Below are 14,757 nucleotides of genomic sequence, written 5' to 3' on the forward strand. Positions count from 1 at the left end.
TTCCAGCCTAGCTCCTCCAATATTTATGATACGCTACTAAGTTTATCATAACAACGTTATACAAATCTTTTCTCTCTACATTACACGCGATCCAATTCGGCAAATAATATTACTTCTAAAAAATCCCATATAATTGTAGCATATTGTAAATGAGGCCTAACCAGTGAAAGATAACATTTTTCTTAGAACTCTTCATCAAATTAACCCAGTACTCTTCTAATAAATCCATTTTTTTATTAGCTTGCCTACATATTTAATGTATGCATTACACCCAAGGAAGGTCGTGAGTGAGGGCAGCGTCTAAGTATTTAATCGAGTCAACAAATTCCATTTCGGTGTTCCCGATGCAGTAGGAGTTCGGGAGGGAATTGCTCTTAGTATCTTGAATTTCAGTCCCCGGATTTCAATATTCGGTTTAACTAGACGCAAAAATATCCTGAAACATGATACTTGATCTTGGGATATCGATCTCAACGATGAGAGTGATTCTACTCGTAATCGTCACCTGATGTGCAATAGGCGCCTAGCGACAACAGGTGGAGGGGCGGGTGGGGGGGAGGGTAGGGGAGGGAGGGAGGTGCGTCAACGGAGAGAGTGTGTGGGGTGGGATGCGAGCGACCGGCTGGCTGCAGAAGTGACTGACCGGCTTGACAAGGACGTCAACCCAGTCCCGCAGCAATTTTGGGGGTCACTGCGGATTCCCTGAATTGCCCATTCGCCCTCCCACGCCCTCATCCCCGACTAATACATCCCAAGAGTCGGCCAACTCGGTGGGAGTCATAATCAAGGAATTAATAACTCACAATAAAAGGGGCGATGCGGCGTTTGTGAGGTGAGAGTCATCGTGCGTATTTTTCCTTTTCGTTCAGTTGTCAACGCTTTTCATTCGACGTTGATGGATGTCGATTCAGGCGAAGGTTGTTAGCAAATGAAGGTTTTTATACGCAACCTCACTCTTTTGGATACCAATCTTGAGAGTGACTGCAATACTTTTACCTCGACACACCAAAACAATCCGAAAAACTAACTGTACTTCGAAGAAAAAGGAGGCGTTTAAAAAATTGAGTAGCTTCAGGCGTGATGTGGTGTAAGTCGAACATAATAAATAAAACTATCGTAGCACTTTTCCACTTGATAAAATTTATTTTTCGACCGGGTTTCGATGTATTACATGTTTGTTACCTGATGATGATACTATGCATCGGAATCCGGTCGTAAAATAAATTTTATCAAGCGGAAAAAAGCTACCATTACTTGTTCAACGAGACGTTTAAAATATAAAATTAGTAAATAAACGATTTTATCGACAAAGATCAATGAAGTAATAATTATAAATGAAATTTGTACGGAGGAAATAACTTATTTTACTTTCCACAACTTTGTAGGAGAGTGGTCCGACCTAACATAATAAACGGGACATTATCATCTTCAAAAGGATTTTCATTGATTCTTCTTTAATTAGCATAGGTGTGTTGCCTTTCAAAAACAAATATTTAATGAGAACTCCATACTCAATTTTTTCCATTCCTTTCAACGCTTGCGCGCAAAACATTCCCTAATATTTGCTTAAGAGTGCTGCCATCTTCATAATGAAGTCTGAAACTTTTCAGATAACCCTCGCAGTAGTCACAATGAGTCATTTCAGGTCCAACAATTCATTGGACCGAAGAACTTTGTGTGCGGCTTACTATTATCATAAATTTAACCCAAGATGATGTAAATACAACTTATATCACCATAAAATATCACCACGCAAGCACGCAATTTAATTAAATTACTTAAAATGGCCCATCCAAGTCTTTTAATTAAATTTGAACCAAAGTTAGAATAGAATACTGCAAAGCAGGCTAATTTTCATGCAAAACATCTCAACATCCATTATTATTCATTAAATGTTTTTCCTCATTTGTGAATAAAATAGTTTTTGACATCCAAATTGTGATTTTAAGGTATCCATCAAACTGTAATATTTAATTTTTTAAGTATAGAAGCTTCGACGAAGACGATCAGAACCAATTTAATTTTCCGACCATCGCGGAAACGATATTTCAGTATTGATCGTAAAGGCGAAAGTCATCAGGTTAATGCAAGAAAAAAAAAGGACAGCTACCAATGTCGTGTTTTTTAGATACCGAAATTACAGCTGAAACGATGGGCACAACAGGGGAAGGGCTTGTGGGCCATGGCCTTTGTAGGAGAATTGACAGCGAAAATGATAGGAGGCGATAAGGAAAGAAACGGAAACATTGCCAGATTGAGACTTCCGCCAGGTTGTATAGCCACGGCAGAGGGCAGATTAATGATTCAAGAACCAAATAAAGACAGGAAATTGTGCGCCATCGACTGGAATGACAGAAATTTCCTTGATGTCATCTATTCATGACCAAATTATAGAGAACAGAATCTACGTGTACAATGGGCTTTGATTATTTGCGAGCACTGAAAAAATCATTGACTTTATAAAAGGCATGTCCTGAAAAGATAGGTATAAATACACATCGAGGAAAGAGCTCAATTCGAAAACTAATTATTTTATATAAATGGAAACTATTCTGGGGTGCCAGAATGACCCTCCAATAGGGCGTATCAGAGAGCTCTACTAATATTTTGTGTCGGGCATCAAATATTTAGAAGAAAAAAAATATGAGCTCAGGTTGGGATACAAACATAGTGTAATTTAACCTCCAATTGCCGATAGAAAGTGAAATAATGGAATTAAGAGACAAGCTGGGAGAGAAGATGGACAAAACACATTCTAAGATGCATTTTTTAAAGAACTTTATAGGACGAAAGGCAAAGGTTTTATTTTGAGATGGTTTAACAATAAGCAATCGTAAATTAAGGACCACAATTCATTCGCATCGTTACATGCGCGATAACCATCAGCGATTTCGGTGTAACGCTTATCAGAGCAAATGCTGCTTTTAGTTGAATTAAAAGATATATAAAAATAGAGCCACAATGACACAGCGTACAATTATTTTACAAACGAAAATTTAGCAAAGAAAACTTTACTTAAAAAATTAAAATACCCGGAAGAACTTATATTTTAAAATATTTTACTGTAATTTTTTTCACTAGAGTGAAAATAGCTTAAAAATTTAAAATGGCATTATTAAATAAGCCCAAGAGGTAAAAACAATCTTTTACATTAGAACAAAGAATAAGAGTACGATCTCATTTTGATAAATACATAAATGTAATTAGTGCATGAATATGAGTAGTGAGGTATTTGTTACTCTATGGAAGTTCAATGGGCGTCCATCATTCATATTACGTACAAACTATAATTCTGTAACTTAAGGACAAAGGGTTCCAAGAAGAATCGTCCATTTCATTATTTTACCGTAAGTACTCAATGATAAGTTAAATTTTATACGATGTACATTCAGCAAAAGAACTTGCTTTTCTTAATTATAACTGTTAGTTAGGGCAAGTCCATTCTCTCAGCCGAGGTTTTAGGATCCAGCGAACGTTTCAATGTTTATTGTTATTTATAACTTACCTAAGACAAGCGTCGGCCAGCTCTCCATTCTTGAAGTTAGGCCTTTTAGGAAGATTTGGTGAAGGAACAATACAGTCTCGCTATTGAGGAATATTGAATTAACGTCCTCGTGAGAACATGGCGGTTTCTTTGAGCTGGCAGCCATCTTGAAGGGACGCAGGAAGCATGACACGAGGACTTCCATTTGCTCCATGTACTCCTCTTCCGCCTCCACCATCCTGAAGACCAAACTGAAGGGCAAAGAAAAAGAGGAGAGAGAGTTTTTTTATGCACTCAATATTTCGTGAACCTCATCCTACCACGAAATTGCAGCGCTAAACATGGCAATTGAATATTTGGATAACGGCCATTTACATGCATGGGTGCTCGCGGAGGGAAATTGAGCGAAAGAGACGAAGGCGAGAGGAAGAGACAGTCGTGTTTCCGCGAGTCCGACGGCAAAGGGATCGCTGATTGTGACTGCTGAACTTCCGACTCCAACGGGAGCGAGGATTACTCGAGCAAACGTTCGTGACCTTATGAAGCGGATAATTGTCGAGGTCTTAGGCTAAGATGAATAAATAAACAGTTCAAGACAGAGTTCGTTACATATTAATGCATCTCTTTGACGGTTGAAAATCGCTGTGCGGGGAAGGTTTACTTAGGCAAGCTAAAAGAGACTTAGAAAGGGGGAATCGGCGGGGAGGAGGGATTGGGCAAAGCCGAGGCGGGAAGATATTATCTTGGAGTAACCCAAACGCTGACGATCGTTAAACAAGAAAAGGGTGTGTTTGTTTGATCCCCATCTGTACCCTCTCACGGAGCGACGAACTGAACCCCCCCCCCTACACCCCCTTCCTCCAGCCACAGCTTGCGGGGTATTATGTAGATGCATAGATGTAGAATGCCGTCCAAAGAGAGACAAGAGATGTTTGCAAAATTTGCAAATACCCCCGTATAAATATATTTCTGCCCTTAGAACACAACTACGGCTCAAATCATGTGGAGAAAATCGAGTTTTATCGAAATGCATCCTTACATAGTCAAAGTGGATACTATTAATTAATAAATGGTCATTATAAATCACGATTTTTACGAAACTAAACGCATATCTTAATAATGGATTACCATTTATGATATTAAACATTTATTATTTTCCATAAGTCACATGAAGCTTGGAGTAATCTTACAAAGTAAGGCATAATAAATTTCAGAGTGAATAATTGCTGCTTAAATACAGTCCTTGACCACTTTTGAAATTTATGGCTTTCAATTCTTCTTCTTATTTTCAATTAATTCAACTCGTATGAATAATGCAATGGCTACAATTAAATTATAACCTAAATTTTATAAAATGTTAATTAATTACTTAAATACTCTCTGACAACATGGAAGACAGTAATTTCAAAAGTTACTGGTATTTAAAAGTATTTTGGTGAAAATTGATTTTATCAGATTGCTACGAAGGTATGGACTAGTGAGGTAAAACTACCTACTAACTAGGTTCATGAAAAGGATTGAGATTACCGGACAGTTCGCAAAAATTTAATTATCTGGTTCTCTCTGTTTTGTCCTTACCCCTGTGAATTTCATCAACTAATGGGCTGCCATTTAATCTTTGCTGCAAGCAATTTGCAGCTCTCTGGTGATGTTTGCTTTGCGAAATTTCATAAATTAGTTAGACTGCCTTTCGTGCAGGTGGAAGAGAACACCACCTTTTTTTGCTGTTATTCACATCATAGAGGAGCGGAAGCAAATTTCTGTAGATCTTCGATAAAATTTAACTTTCATTTTATAACTCAACATTGCATTATATTAACCTTAAAAAACAATTGCCATTCATCACTTTTTTGGGCAATAGAAACATAAAATCACTGATGAAAGACCTAATTAAACAAAAAAAATCAAAACATGCAAATGAAAAGTAATTTTGGTTAAATATGGATGTATGTATTTAGTTTTCACGCTATCTGAAACAAAATACAAGAAGTGAATGGAGTAGGTTATACTTTATACAATTTAAGCCTCTCATGAAGGTAAACGATAGGGCTTTCAGGAGATGTTTTCAGGGAAATAAGCTATTTCATTACTACCCTCTTAAGAGGAGATAAATGAATTCATCAACAAAGACTACAACAGAACGTATACTCATTTATGTGCATTTAGTCCTCCAAGCACTTGACTTCATTTCTGATACCGGAATTAGAAATAGAGCGAAGGGAACGGTGAAACTGTACGAAATACTTCGCTTTTGTTTTACTCAACATCCATCCTCGGGCTTTAAAAGCTGGCCTCCGCTAACACGAGATAAAATTCAACAACGTGAACGAGGGAGATAGGTGGAAAATAGGAAAATATACGGCTTACAAACGAAAGGATTATTAGCTTTATTTATTCACTATTTATTTTTTTTATCATTGCGTTGGTCGATGGCTTTTCTGTAAAATTCCCATTGCGGAAAAACTGGTTTCATTCGTCAAATAATGATAAAATACGAAATAAACCAGACAGACACGGACGAAGAGTCCAGAATGTTGAACAACCCATTTCTTCGGCCAAAGATATCTCGTTATCACTTTGCGGTCCCTCTTTTCAAGGATAACGAGCCAACTATGGTTTTATAATAGGTTTAAAGTAGGTATTTATTGATAATGAGTTTGGTGGCCATGGTTCACGAGTACAAATACGATTCTTATTCTGGATTTTGGAAGAATTCCAAATAAATTAGGTTAAAGAAATGTCGAAACATACACCACAAGAAAATTACGCTCAGTGCGAAATTTGTAATATAACTGGAAAAGAATCACCACGAATTACCAAAACAAATGCCGGACCTTTGACCAAATTCTATCAACCTTTCACCCGATGCCCAAATTATCAATTCCAAGTGGTGATTCCTTTAAGGTACCCGATTATAAAATGAATTTAACTTGGAGGAAAAAGAACCACTTTACTCTTCCGGTGAATTATATTGAGGCTTGAGTAATGAAGAAGCTCGAATTACTCACTAGCTGACTTGGAAAGTTACGCTTTAATAAATTACAGCTGACAAAAATGTTTTTGACCAAATTCCAATTAAAGTTAGTTCAATTAACCTTCATTCTTTCACCTTGTCTCATTAGTTTTTTTCTAACGTCGAACGCCAAACCATGCAAGTTAAAATTTGGTTTCATTGACGACGTAATAACCATTATTACCCTCTGTGGTACTCGTAGGGAAGTTTAACAGTCCCGTGAGAGGGACCTTCAACGACCCTTTACGTTTCCAAGCCGAGCGATAAGGAGTGAGTGAAAGCGATTGCTCCCAGAGCAACTTTAAGCCGATTGGGAATGTCGGGGAAACTCTGCGAGGGAATAGACAAAAGGGCGAATGACTGGCATACCCTGTATTTATCCCTAACATTGTTTATTTCGCCGTCCAAACATATGTGCCATTTTTTGAATTGTTAGCTCAACGGCTAGTCAAAGTCGCAGGCTTGAATAGAGAATAATATTTTCTAGTAACAGAATGAATGGAAGCAGTACGGACTTCAAGTGTTGGGACCTTACCAAAGGCGACGGAGAAGAGAGTTTTGTCCTTATGTTGCATAGAAATCTAATAGCTATTTTCGATTCCATTACTAGACGCATTCATTTATTTTGAACAACAATCTAGTAAACACTTTCCTCATGACATATTATTAATTGGAAGATTAGTAATTACGTTTTTCCGAGAACTACCACGCCATGACAGTATTTAATACTATGATTTTTTCAGCTGTCCCCGGGGAGCGTTACGCGAATGCATCTTTTTTTTAAGAGTTTTTACGCTATTGCAAATGTATATCTATTTTTGGAGGTTTTATTAATCGAAAGATGTTTATTGCTGAACCGATTGATTCAGAGATGAGCTAATTAGTCGACGCTACGCCGATATGTATCGGCAGACGGAAATCTCGGGCAAGGACGGTATGCTGCGACGCTATGATTTATTCATTATGCTAAGGATCTCATTTTAACCTTCTCCATCGGTGGATTAAAATGCTGAGGAATATGTGAGGTTATAAACGACTGTGAAGTCAATTTCCATTATTGACATCATTCATAAATCGACGCTAAAAGGCCATAATATTATTCAATAATTTCTGTTGTGGCATTTAGAAAAATAGAATAAAAATCAATTCATTGATTCCCTTTTAAACCTTCTTTTTCAAGATTAATTGTTAATATACGTTCATCTATCCATATATACTTAGGCTTTGAAATATTGCCTAAAGATAAATATTTTCCCTGGGTTAGGCCAAGTAGTCCAAGCGAAGAAGGTTTTACGTGCGCAGCAATTAATGCCAAATAGATCTAAACTGGACATAAAAGTTTCATGGGGCAGGCGTACGGAGTTCAATTTTCCAAGACTATGAGAAATTGATGATAGGAGCAGCAGATAAGAGGATGTGAAAAGCAGTGAAAATGTGGTGGAATGAAAGTATGATTAAAATAAACCAACCAAGTGGATAAAGGAAGAGGTCTTCCCGAAAAGTCGATGAAGTGTGGAGTCTATGGAAGGATCTGGCAAACAGAGGAGACAAAAACACTGGACAAGTTCTGAGTGGCGATAGAAAACTATAGATGCATATCTCGAGCATTAATATATGGTCAGCGAAAAAATGAACGAGGAGGAATGAATGAAATTGAAAATTTACGATAAACATGGGGCTAACAGTAAAAAATAGCTAGGCTGGAATTAAACATCACGTAAAAGGTTCAGCCAAAATAGAAAGATTGGTTTTGGGATGAAAAAGAAGGTTACAGGAGTAGAGAAAGAACAAGTACACAGTAGGAGGGAAGTGGAAGCAAAGTGAAATAAAAAGAGATATTTTAGTGAATAAAAGGAGGGGCAGGGAACAAGTCGGAGAAAAAGCTACAAAAATATTATTGTAAAAAGAAGAATATGACATGCACAGTATGCGATCAGCTTCGACAAAACCGTCATCATCGTAATATGGCATTTCCGGAAATGGATGATGGCGATATAATTGAAATGGTTGTTTTTTATGCGCATGGAGAACATATTTGCTGAGGAAAAAAAGGGTTTTCTAAAAAACTCGTTTTTGTATTCGAATCCAACGAAATTACCTTCTTCCCAGTGAATTTTATAGCTCCGAATGGCGTGAAAGCAATACCACTCGAGCATCTTTACAGCACGCCTTAACTAGTCATTTTTGTTTTACAAACAAATAATTGTTCCCTTTACTGCCTTAAAAGGAATTCCCATACATATTTTTTTCTGTTTACCTCTCTTACCTTTAGCTATTTTTCTCAGGACTATTTCAGAAATATAGATCGCACATTATGTTTAATGGAATTGTAGCATTATTAGTTAAAAGCTTTTTCCCAAGCACATTTGAAGGCCCAGAAGTACCCAGCCTGACCTAGAGATGGCCGTAGTTGCTTGAAAACTATCACTGTATTAGAAAGTTTGCAATCTATAAAACATGTGCTGCAAGTATGAAGACGCTACGTCTTTTAGTATTTGTTTAGTAGCTGTCAATAGTGAACGCTTTCAGTGAATTTTAAAATTGGAGAAAATTGGTCATCGTTGTATGATTCAGGTTACGTTACGTTACGATACCGGTTAAGGTAGGTTTATGCATGGACAACACTACCAAATAAATATTTTATTATTCCCAACAAACACAAAATCCAGCATCCTACTCTACAGGTCCCTCTTCATCTCTGAGTACTTCCCTCCTCCCTTCATTCCATTCAACATCCCTATCCTGTTCCTTCCCTTTCCTCGTTTGCCTAACATTCTCCCCTCTAATACAGTCTTCAACATCCCATTACCACTCAATACGCCCTTCATCCATTTTTCCTGCTTCCATACGATTTTTCCCAACAAACCCCTCTCTTCTCCCACCATACCAAGTACTTCCTCATTTGTTTTCTTCTCTGTCCATTTCACCTTCTCCATTCTTCTCCACACCCAGATTTCAAAAGCCTCCAGTCTACGTCTATCCTCCTGCTTCATGGACCACGTTTCCGCACCGTACATAGCTACGCTCCATATCCAAAGTTTTTACGAGCCTTTTCTAAATATCCTTACACAACGTCCCTCTCATCAACTCCCTCCTCCTTGTGAAAGCCTCTTTGCCTAGCGCAATTCTTCTCCTTACTTTGACCATGTTGGTCCAAGACACTTCCGAGATACGTAAACTGTTCTACCCGCTCTAGTTTTTGCCCTCCTATTTCAATGTTTAGCTCAGCCTTTTTCTTCCTAGGAAATCGCATATCCTTTGTTTTATTAATATAGATTCTCATCCCATATCTATTGCACTAAATTTCCAGTTCACTCATTAATGCTTGCAACCCCTTGGCTGAATGATAAACTAGAACATGGTCATTAGCAAGCCTAATTGATATTACGAATTCCCCTCCGAATTCCATTCTTACCTCTTGTTCTTTCCATGCCTCCTCATTTCTCTACATACAGGTTGAACAGCAACGGTGAAAATGGGCAACCCTACCCATCCTAACTCTTCTTAACCAACCAACCAACCAACTAACTCTTCTTAACCAACCAACTCTTCCTAACACTGCCCATCCGGACTCCCCGTTCCCCACTCACACCTGAGCAGTCTGAGACATATACAGATTGCGGATTAGCCTACTATCCCTCCCATCTATTCCTATTTTCTTCAATGTACTCAGAATTTTTTGTAAGTTTTCCCCAATTCACTCTATCAAACGCTTTTTCGAAATCTACGAAACAGGCAAATACGCCCTGATTGTATTCTATATTCCTCTCGATTACTGATCTCTTTACTGCAATGGCATCACGCGTACCTCTACCCTTCCTAAACCCAAACTGGCCATCCCCTTAGTAATCATTTGCCCTACTCTCTATCCTTTTGTTTATTATCCTGAGAACAACTTTAGCAGCGTGGGATATCAAACTTATTGTCCTGTAGTCCTCACATGATGTAGCCTTTACCTTTTTCGGAATAGGAACTAAAACTGATCTCATAAAGTCTTTCGGCCAGTTTCCTTCCTCATAAATACCACGAATCAGCCTAGGTAGCCTCTTCCTCCCACATTTTCCTAAACATTTCAATAGTTCAGCGGGAATGTTATCCACCCCGACGGCCTTATTTAGTTTATTCTCCCTTAATACCCTTTATATCTCACCATTTAGTAGGCTTGGACCATGGATCTTCCTCTACGTCTTGTTCCTTTTCAATGTCTAACTTTGTTGTTCTGAGTTCTTTACTATACAGTTCTTCTATATATTCCTTCCCTCTCTCTTGGATCTTCCCTGCGTCACCTATTACCTTACCCGCCTTATCTCTAACTGCTATCGTTGATCTCCCTTTCTTACTTCCCGATAAAAATATAACTTTGCTGTACAGCGCACCGATTTCACCCTTCCTCTGCAGACTCTCCATATCCTCCCACTTTGTCTTCCATCATGCTTCTTTTGCTTTATTTGTTGCCCGCCTCAATTTATTATTTAATGCAATGTACTTCATTTTGCCTAACTCTATATTTACATTCTTCCATTTTCGCCGCTCATCCATCTTTGTAATCATCTCATCCGTGATCCATGGTTTCCTAGTCCTTTTAGCGTTAACGGTTCCAATTGTCTTTTGCGGCTTTAGCCAACCCTTTCTTGAAACTTTCCCATTTTTCTTCGATAGTACTTAGCTCTTTACCATCCTCCATGTTTTTCCTCTACCGCTTATTTGTACTCCTTCCTTTTCAAACCATGCAATGCTTTTACATTCCATTTTCTAACCCGCCACCCCTCCCTTATCATTTTGAAACGGACGCTACATTTCATAACAACTAAATTGTGATCAGAGTCCGCATCCGCTCCCGGGAAGCTGTGTGAATTTATCACACTGTTCCTAAACCTGTGCCTAACCAGGATATAATTTAGCTTATACCTTTCTAAGTCACCTGGTATTTTCCATGTATAATGCGTGTTTTGTGGTGTCTAAACCAAGTGTTGGTAATGACTAACCCCTGTCTCCTGCAGAACTCAACTGCTTTCTCCCCGCGGCCATTTCTCGTGTCTAAACCGTAGTCCCCCACCTCATCACCATATCTTCCTTCGCCCACCGTCGCATTCCAATCCCCCATCACTATCAAATGTTTCCCTGTCGGAACACACGCGATTATGTCCTCTAACTGATCATATATCCTATCGACCTCTTCTTCCTTATGGTTGCTCGGTGGCATGTATACCTGAATAATAACCAAGTTCATCGCTTCTGCTTTTATCTCTACTAGTGATAATCTATCCGTTACTTGCTCTATGTTTACTACGCTTCTTCCTACCTCTTCATTTAATAATATAGCAACCCCTCGTTGGCTCTCGTCCCCGCCGTTGCATATTATTCTATAGTGATCACTCCAGTAATCCCCGCTATCCTTCCATCTCACCTCGCATAGACCTAAAATATCTATATTTCCCCTTTCCATCTCTCGCTTAACATTCTCCAATTTCCCTGTCCTCATCATTGTCCTAACATTTTAAGTTCCTATTATAACTAATTTGGTCTTCTTCTTCTGCGTCTTATGTCCTGCTGCTGCTGGTTTTCCCCCGCAAGGGTTTCGTGGGATGACGACCACGGAAGCCTTGCCTCCCCTGCTGCCGGGCACGACACACGGCCGATCGGGCCGAGCCCGGTAGTTGCCAGGACTCAAAATCTCTGTTTTGTCCATCATATTTATCTTGGGAATGAGAATTGAGGTGGTTTCCTGGTGCCTTCCTCCATAGTGTTTTTAACGTGACATCATCACTTACTGGCCGCCCCACTGGGGTCAGACGCCATTGCAGCCGCCTCACTCAGGAATAGACGCTGCGTGGACTACCTTTCGTCTGGCTCCTAACCATCGACCTATCTGGCATGGGTGGCCCTACCAGGAGAAATTATTATTACTCCCGCCAGCACAGCTCTAGGGGTCATCGCAACTCACAAGCCCTTCCACCACGTCAATGTTGTAGTCCGGGGAGGAGCGTTACGTGATACAATGATTTTATTTGAAAGACCTCAGCCCAACCAATATAATAGCTGATCTGGATTGTACTCTGGGTGACTTTGCTTCTTCATTTATAACAGTAAAATATTGGGTACAGAGTTAAAACGAGGCCGTACGAGCTGTCAAGACGAGCATCGCATTGGCCGACGAAATGAGTTGACCACTCCAGTAACGGTGAAGAAAATCATTAAAGTGATACTGGATGATCGTCGACTGAAAGTGCGCGAGGTAGCAGACATAATAGGCATTTCAAAAAGTACGGTTTATCGCATATTAACATATCGCATATAGGATTATTTTCTGTTCGTAAACTTGGACAAATGGCTCGGTGGTCAAAGATTTTCCAACCGTGAAGAAGTGATGTCGGCAGTTAATGGCTATTTTGAGGAGCTAGACAGGTCTTATTATAAAAAGGGTATGGAACTAATGAAAACTAGGAAAAGTGTATACAGCTGAAAGGAGATTATTGTGTAATATAAATACATTTTTTTCCAAAATTTTTGTGTTTCCTTTGCTGCGTCGGGCACTTTTCTGGGATTACCCTCGCAAGCTGCCTTTTGCTCCCTCTGCCCCGCTGGAATGTTACACGTAGCATCCTGGACTTTGTTGAATCCCTTATTTCCCATTCTTATTCTCTTACCTTGAGTCTCATATTTTCATCATCCTCAATTCCTTTTCTATTAGATAATTGTTTCAAGGGCTTTATTTTTTCCTTCTAGCATCTGTTATACTTAGGGGGATAATATTTTCCTCCAATTTTACATCTCGATGTTTCACCAACGCTTATATTTGACCTTCGCACATTAAGTTATTGCTTAAAATATTTGATAATGTAATCAATAACTCTAAAAGATTTTGTATAAACGAAAATAAAATATATTTTTAGAAAGGAAAACTTTATCAAGCGGAGGAAAACAAAATGCAGAAAAGAAGGAAATTCAACGCTATAGTCTTAAACGTAACTGTTTTGAAATACTCGCCTCAAACTTACACAAATAAAGATTTAGACCTTGAGATGGTAGATAAATTAAACCATGTAGCAAAATTAAAAGGTATTATATTGAGCTTCAACACATATTATTTAATTACGAGGTATATTGTTTATAAAGCCATATTTTTCTATTGTAATACGAGGGGAAAATCTGAGTTACAAAGTGACGAATAAAGTTATTATACTTTCTCAAGAAAGTTATAAAATTCAATACTCCGCGGTACTGAATAATAAAAGATTGTTTTCAAGATCGTAGCATAAACTATTTTGAGTCAACCTGTAATTATAAATGAGCTTGAATGCTAGTCCCCGTGCTATTTCAATATTCTGTGATATTAAAGCTAGATGTTGGAGAAAATCCAGTTTTAATAAATTAAAATAATAATTTCTGTAATAAGACTAAAAAAAGCATTAAAAGCATGAGCCATAATGTCCCGCCACTGCGTTTGAGGGTCATGAGCGAGCAATTTCTAGCTTAACGAGCTTCACTAGGGTAAAAAGCGGCTTAATCCAACTAGGGAGTGGAATTATGGAATTAGTAGGGCGTGAAACTCAGCCCATGGGGCAAAAAGAAATATGGAATATCATTTAATACAAACCAAAAGATCGCAGCCCATTAAAAACGGCAGTGTCTCAGAAAAAAAGAAATGAATGATGACCAAGGAAATCTATCTCGTAAATTTAATCATAATTAAGCTCAAGGAAGGAATAGTAAAAGATTGAATTATTAACATATACATAAATACATTTATATATTAAATATTTTCAGTAAAGATATAGACATATGCGGGACCAGCAAATTGAAAGCAGACGGTTGAGCTTTAGTGACACGTATGACCACAGAAATCAACCCGAAGGTCGTTTCCGTTGGTGATGATAGAGTTCACTCAATACTAAACACTATACGGTGAGCCAAAAACTTCAAAAGTCGGAAAAACCGTATGCTGATCAATATGAATCGTAGGCAGATTTTGTTAAATATCTTATTAGTAGATACGCTTTTGAAAAAAATGTTAATTTATTCAGAACTGTAAAGCATTACGTTGTTAACAAAATATTTTAACATTTTAATAAAATGTAATATACTTTCTAAACTTAAGTTCGTATGTTAAATGTATGAAAAAAATTTGAGTAGCTAAGTAAAACTGTAATACATTTTTCATTGACATTTTATACGAGGGTAGGCTGAAAAGTAATGCACACATGCTTGCAGAGAGCGAACAAAAAAAATTAGCTAGATCGGGTAGTTATACATTTAAGTA

The 14,757-nt window shown here is 38.2% G+C and overlaps 1 protein-coding gene across 3 annotated transcripts in view; it reads right to left on the bottom strand.

Moving 5' to 3' along the window:
- Nucleotides 1-14,757, bottom strand: part of LOC139694977 (ras-specific guanine nucleotide-releasing factor 1-like) — a 612,331-nt gene that overhangs the window by 95,721 nt on the left and 501,853 nt on the right. For all 3 annotated transcript variants that reach the window (XM_071593533.1, XM_071593532.1, XM_071593531.1), the window contains exon 6: nt 3,506-3,735. In XM_071593533.1, coding sequence (XP_071449634.1) covers nt 3,506-3,735 — 230 coding nt within the window. The remainder of the gene's footprint in view (nt 1-3,505; nt 3,736-14,757) is intronic.

This window comes from Hetaerina americana, unplaced genomic scaffold (assembly GCF_022747635.1).
Source record: "Hetaerina americana unplaced genomic scaffold, ioHetAmer1.1.p SCAF_6, whole genome shotgun sequence".
Taxonomy (NCBI): domain Eukaryota; kingdom Metazoa; phylum Arthropoda; class Insecta; order Odonata; family Calopterygidae; genus Hetaerina; species Hetaerina americana.